The 7,130-nt window shown below is 51.8% G+C and overlaps 1 protein-coding gene across 1 annotated transcript in view; it reads right to left on the reverse strand.

Moving 5' to 3' along the window:
* Positions 1-386: 386 nt before the first annotated feature.
* The window catches only part of TEKT5 (tektin 5), a 33,179-nt gene continuing 26,435 nt past the window's right edge, over positions 387-7,130 (reverse strand). The window contains exons 6-7 of the mRNA XM_019650878.1: positions 2,569-2,723; positions 387-625 (exon numbers count right to left, since the gene is read on the reverse strand). Of these exons, the coding sequence (XP_019506423.1) occupies positions 412-625; positions 2,569-2,723 (369 nt within the window). The 3' untranslated portion in view covers positions 387-411. The remainder of the gene's footprint in view (positions 626-2,568; positions 2,724-7,130) is intronic.

The following is a 7,130-nucleotide window of genomic DNA, read 5'->3' on the forward strand; positions in this document are numbered from 1 at the left end:
GGGAGCTCGGGTTGGGAGATTGTTCAAGACCACACAGCTCCTAAGTCACAGGTGGGCTCTGGTCTCTCAGCTCCGGTGTCCAATCCCCAGGCACCAGCCTATACGGTGCTCCTGAATGGACAGGTAGGTGTTTTACAATGTGGCCTCTTCCATTCCTGGGGACGTTGACAACCTCGCAATGCTCTGTCCCCACGGGGTCACAGTCTGCCTCCTCCCTGGATCTGCGGAGGAACCAGCACCAGGGTCTTCGGTTTAGGCACATTTATTTTGATTCTCAGTGTATATCTGTATGTCTCCATGATGGGGGGAAGGGAGAAAAATGACACTTTCTTTTGTTTTTCTGCCTTTTCAAATTTTATGCTGCGTCAGGAGCGGGCCCGGAGCAGGGTGCCGAGGGGTGGCGGCGGCAGCTCAGGTGTAGCCCACCAGGCGTGGGGTGCTGGGGAAGGTCTTGCGCATGCCCACGCACTTCCTGTCGATGCAGAGGGTGCCGGCCTTGAGGGTCAGCTCGTGCTCCAGCCGGCACTTGATCATTTGCAGCAGCTGCAGCGTGCTCTGCGTCTCCCGCAGCCTCAGCCTGAGCGTCTGCAGGGTGTCATCAATGGTGAACACCTCATTTACAAGCCTGGGGCGAGAGCGGAGGGGAAGGCACAAGTTTAGTCAGCGGTTCAACGCAGATGCACCTACTACGCGCCAGGAACTGTGCCAGGCGCTGGGAGACTGCGGTGAGCCAGACAAACAAGGCTCAGCCATCGAGGAAGACAGAGGTGGACCAGGCAGGCGAGTGAGCGCATGACAGAGCTACCGAGGGCGACCAGCACCGAGGGAGAAACACAGGGTGTTCAGGAAACCCATCTGGCAGCTGCTCGTCCATTCACGGAGACCTACCGGGCGGCCCAGCCATCCACTCCTGGGCACCTGCCTACCTGTCAGAGTTCAAACCAGACACTCACACAAGTACCTGTACAAATGCTTGGGCAGCACTAATCACATGAGTCTAATGGTGGAAACAGCCCAAACGTCCATCGAGAGATGAATGGAGAAACAAAAGGTGATCTGTCCAGACAATGGGATGTCATTCAGCCATACAAAGGACTACTGACCGCTTGAAATGTGGTTTGCGAAAATAAGGAACTGAGTTTTAAATTTTAAATGTCACTTTAAATGCAAATTTAAATGGGCATTCATCCTGGGGAATAGGCAGGGGTGGCGCATAGCACAGACACGCATCCATGCACATAGTACAGACACACATCCATGCACAAGCACATAGCTCATACACACATACATATATATACACAGGCACATCGTACACACACATGCACACGCTGCCTAGGGCTCCTGAGCCAAACATGCCCTTGTAGGTGGCACAGCTGGTGGATCAGGAGGCGAGGAGCTTGTCGAAGAGCAGTAGGTCCTCCGGGACAACATCTGGTCACTCCCTTGTAAGTCCCCTGAGGTGGACAAAGGGCTTATCAGAACCCTCTGCCCCAGGGGGGCTGGAGCCCCACCTGAGCGGCTAAGAAGTAGGGACGAGTGGAGGAAGGACCAGGAGAGCCTCCCTGAACCACTCAGCCAGGACCTGGACCCCTTCCAGCCCAGCTGGAGTGGAACCCTGGCCACACTGCACCCACTTCCCGGGTGAGGACCTTCCAGGCCGGCAGGATGAGGAGTAGGGAGCCAGGCTTTCAAGTTAAAAGCCAGTGTCGCTGTCCCTGCCTGCCCCAGCGTTTGTTTCCTAAGTGATTGTCTCAGACAGTAACTGGGGCCATGCACACACCATCACAGGGAACCACCCCGCATTTTCAATCGGAGTATTTTTTTCCCTCTCTTTACTTCATCTCTCTTCTCCACATCTAGGCTCAGGAGGAGGACAAGCCACCGAGTTGTGGGGGGACTTGTTACGCAGCAAAAGACAACTAGTATGGTGCCCTAGCATGGAGAGAGCAGAACAGCCAAGTGGCCTGCCCATGTCACACAGCACATCATGGGAAAACAGCCCCCCACGTCTGATGTTCCTTCTTGGCCTGGCCACCATCCCATTCCAAGCTCCTACCCCAGGCTCACAAACTCTGTTTCTGGGTCTGCATGAGCTTTTCACCCCCTCTCCTGGGAGGAGGCCCGGTGTCAACAGAAGAGGCCTTTCCTTAGCTAAAAGGGACAGGTGGGGTTAAGTTATTCTAACGGCTCACTTGACAAAAGCAGCGATGGAGAATGAGTGAGGTGCGGGCTGGGTGCCTCTTCACGGGAGCCTGCAGAGAGGGTGAAGCGGCCATGGGCCAAAGGGCACGTCGCTGGCCTGAGAGGGTCTCTCTCCTTAGCCTTCAGGGGAAAGCTGGGGGGTTCCCAGAGCGCAACAGAGCTACAGAACCACTCCTGGTGGAGGCAGCTTAGAAGGCTGCCGTGCTGAGGGCGGGCCTTCCCTGGGACCCCCAGAACTCCAGACCCTCACCCAGTGCCCTGTGGAATTGTGGGACTAGATTTCCTGATGGGTGGGGAGTCCATTTTTCTAGGTTTCCTGGGAGCTCACAGAGCCCACCCCTTCCCCTTCGGGCCTCCCCGGCTCACTTGAATTGTGGGGTGTCCCTGCACAGCTCCACGTTGGGGCGCCGGGTCCGGCACTCCAGCCTTGTCTGTGCCACCTTCAGCGGGCTCTCCTTGGCCATGATGGACCTCTCCAGCAGCATGACGGTGTTCTCCGCCTGGAAGATCTCGTGCAGCGTCTGGGGGAAACATGGCGGGTGTCATGGAGGAAGCTCAATCAGGTCAGCCTTGGGTCAGGTGCTCAAATGACTCCTTTCCCAAGTTTAAACACCTGTGGGGCAGGGACCTCGCTCTTCCTAAGACAGCCTTGGGAAAGCAGCCTTGGCTCCTGTTGTCACTGAGGACACTGTGAACTCTGGGGAGGGGCAGGTGCCGAGGTTGGTTTTTTTTTCAGTCTCCAGTATCCACTGGAGTTAGCCCACTGGTGTTCAGTGGGAGGGACACCACGGAAGGGAGGGAGACAGGCCTGTAACTTCAACACGGATAATTCAAACAACAGCTAATTTCTAAACCCACTTTAATCTGAATCAATCTTGGCCCTCCTACATCTTTTTACAATCCAAAGTTTACCTTCCTAATAGCTCGGTCAGTAAACAAACTAGAAAGAAAAAAAAAAAAAAAAGAAGGGAAGGAAAGAGAAACAGAAAAGGGAAGGGGGGAGGGGGAGAGAGACTCAAAATTTTCTATTTATAGAAGTATTTCCCTCAATATAATGCCACTATTGTGCCCTACAAATCTGATCAAAGTACAGATCCCAGGAAGGGGCAGGAGGGAAGCCAGCTGGGACTGGGAACGTTCTAGATCTTGATCTAGGTGGAGGTTTCCCATGTGTAAACATAGGCGAGAAAATCATCATCAAAATTCATGAAGCTTTGTGTACCCTTTATTGTATGATGGCTGTACCTCAACAGAAAATAAAGCTAAAATCAGAAAAGAGTCAATCACAAGAAAAGATCTGCAAAACATTGATATTTATTTTGGGTACATGGGGGTCATTCGTATGAGTCTCTCTACTTCTGCGTGTTTAAAATTTCCCATCATAAAAGAATGAGAGGAATGGCAGGCCAGCACAGTCCATTCCCAGGAGGAGCCTGACCTTGCATTTAACCAACCTCAAGCACACACAGAATTGAGGGTACTAAACAGACATCACCTCACTATGGCTAAAACACCCCTTCTCCTCCCATCACCACCAGCCGCCCTAGATCTGTGAGCAGTTCTAGTTTTCACGCCCCTTTGTTACGAGAAGGCTCTTTGTGAGTGGGCTGTGCCAACATGCCCCCCCCAGACCTGGGAGGACCCAATGGCCACGTTACATGTGCTCTGATCTTGACAGGCCTAGAAGTGGCACCTGCCACGGTGCCCCCAACAGCCTTCCTTTGGCTGTTTGCTTGTCTGTCTCCCTCACTAGCACGTACACTAGACATTTCGTCCACGCTGTATCACCACTGCCAGGAACAGTGCTCCGTGCAGGCTGAGGGCTGCCAGGTAAAATACAGGACGCCCGTTCAGTGTGAATTTCAGATCAACAACAAAGCATCTTTAATATATGTCTCAATGACTGCGCGATCTGAAATTCAAACTTAACTGGACATCCTGAATTTTTATTCGCTAAATCTGGCAACTCTATTCAGAGCAGGAGCTCAATAAACGTTTACTGAATACATGCATGAGTGAATGAATGAATGAGTCACAGTAGGATATGAAAGTCTAGATTTTTAGCTAGCTCCCTAATGGTCCTTATGCACGCTAAGTTTTGAGAACAGCGTGCTCTACTATTTATACAGTCCTGTCCATCTCAGATTTTGACAGCAGGGCAAACTGCTGACACATGAACACGCCAGTGCTTCTGAATGGGATGGGGCTGCAAACACACAGAGGGTGCCGAAAATAATGTGCACACATTTTAAGAAAGGAAAAAACTATTAAAATTGTAATACTCGATATATATAGATAACAAAAGATGAGTACAAGTCACATGTAAACATTTTTTTGACACCCCCGGTATAAGACTCGGTCCCGCCTTCAAGGACTTTACGATCATGTTTTGAAATATTCACAAACCCTAACAAGTACCACCGGGATGACTATTTTAGCTGGGTTGGGCTCCTATTCTATAGGTACCAAGAAATTGCTTAAAGGACATTTCCCCCCCCCCCAAAGGAAGTCCTGGCTTCCCTATTAGTGCAAGAAAGAAGCCTACAGAGCACTTTGCTACTTCAGGAGGACCAAGGGATGCCCGTTGCCCACTGGGGTTGAGATGTGGGCAGCAGGCTTAGGGGAGGGCAGGGGCGCCGCTCTGCCTCCTTCAAAGCCCACCGAGGAGGAAGGCTGGCCTCCCACCTGGTCCTCAGCCAGCCACACAGAACCAGGGCGATGCTGACCACACGATGGTTAAACGTTACTCCCCAAAAATGTTCTGTGCCCAGTACGTGAGCTGATGTATAAACACTCTAGTGGGGACACCTCTTAGCAGTCCTGGAGATTTGCCTCAGAAACCTGCTCTTGGGGGGGGGGAGGTAGAGGGGGGGGGGGGGGCGCTGCAGATATGCAAAGCTCAGAAAGCACCATTCAGCCTGGTACAGATGAAAATCAAGCCTTCTCTAGATGAAAAAAACTTCTTGGCATGACACTGCCAATGTGGAAAAGAGCACCTCGCGGTACCATCTAGATGTCCTTACTGGGGGTTGGGGGTTCATTGCTGGTGTGGGGAGAGGAGGGCATTGCTGAGAGTCTACCTGCTGGGGGTGCCCTTCAGCCCTGCCCCAGCCCGAGGCCATGGAAGCCAGCTGCCAGTAAGGGCTGCTGCTCGGGGAAGCTTCAGATGCCAGGGCCCTGAGCTTGTGCTTAGCTTGGTTTCTTTTGTTTGCTCTCTCCACCCTCTGGCCCCCAACTCAAGGCTTGGCCAGCCTCACTGGAGGCCTGCAACTTTACAAAAGGCCTGCCTCTTGAGTCTAGGGAAAAAACTGACAGTCATTCATGTGTTCAATCATTTCTTCATTCACTCACTCATTAATTTACGGATTCATTGATTCACTTGTTGACTGAGTTGATTCACTCACTGAGCACCTATTAAGTTCCAAGCAGTAGACATGGCAGTGACAGAACAGACGGAAAGCCCTGTCCTCGTGGAGCTTACATTCTAGTGGGTTGTTCAATCGTTTGCACCTTTGTGCAGCAAACACTGACAAGCCCGTACTATGGTTCCGACAGTGCACCACAACCACCACCACCACCATCACCATCAACATCACCACCACCACCACCACCATCACCACCACCACCTCCATCACCACCACCACCACCATCACCACTCCCCCACCCGTTAAAGACATACTGGAGGGCTGGCCGAGTGGTGCTTTAGTTAAGAGTTGGCTTGGGATGCCAGCTCTGAGCAGCAGGGCACGGGTTCTGATCCCACATGAGGGCCAGTGACACTGTCCTCTACAGCTAAGATGGTGAACAACAGCTCGACCAGGAGCTGGGCTGCTGTGAGTCGCCAGCGTAAGCTGCAGCCCCTGCTGTGTGGGCTGCTGTGAGCTACCATGAGTGGCTGGCAGCTGGCGTGAGCTGCCGTGAGCTACCATGAGCAGCCATCCAATCGCCGGCGATCAACTGCCTCACCCAGAGAGAGCGCAATGATAATACCAACATGGGCCAGTGAAGTGACGCCCTCACAACTAGAGTGAAGAACAAAAGGACAGCAACTTGTCTGTTCCCCTTCCCCACAACTAGAGTGAAGAACAAAAGGACAGCAACTTGTCTGTTCCCCTTCCCCGATTCCTCAACGCTGTTCCCCTCCCTCAATTCTCCAATAAAATCTTTAAAAAAAAACCCACATACTGGATGTCTTTAGTGTGCTGGACATATGTGAGGGACACGTCCACATTAAGAGGCATCCAATACATGCTCATTTCAATTCTCCAGGGACTCCTGCACAAGCACAGTGAGTGGGGGACAGAGACACAGCAACACAATGAATGGAAGCTTCCAGAAAACTGACATTTATCAATAATTTTCCAAACCTGCTGACCACTTCCAGGATGGAAGTCCAGCGTGCTGCCAGGCTGTCTTGAGCACCGCCTGTCTAACACCTGCTTATCTCCCTTGAGTGACAGAGAACAACTGTGGTATCAAGAGGCTTCCGCAGGCAAGAAGCTCCGGCTACAATTTAACACGTGTGCTCTGCTTTCATTACATGCATCTTTCTAGCTACCCTCTACTTAGGGCAAGTGCTACTGGCTTTCCACTTATAGATGTGATAATAAATACATTTTAATTGAATTAACATTTTTCAGTGACTCGATTTAAACGGAAATGTAAAGTAAATAACAGCCCAGGTGGCATGTGGCTATGGCAAAATTGGGAAGGTGGCCCAGGAGTGACTGAATTTCGGAAATCCCGTGTAATGTTATGTATCTCCCAGGTACTTAAGATACAGCAGGTGAGAGAAACAAGGGGGAACTGGGGAGCTAGGTGGGTGGTGACAGGCGAAGAGAGGATGCTGAGGGACAGAGGACACCGTGACGTCCCTGGCCTCCTATCTCCTTCTCAAGGTTGGCATCTGGTGGTGGTGTGGGGGTTGG

This window comes from Hipposideros armiger, unplaced genomic scaffold (genome assembly GCF_001890085.2).
Source record: "Hipposideros armiger isolate ML-2016 unplaced genomic scaffold, ASM189008v1 scaffold_149, whole genome shotgun sequence".
Taxonomy (NCBI): Eukaryota; Metazoa; Chordata; class Mammalia; order Chiroptera; family Hipposideridae; genus Hipposideros; species Hipposideros armiger.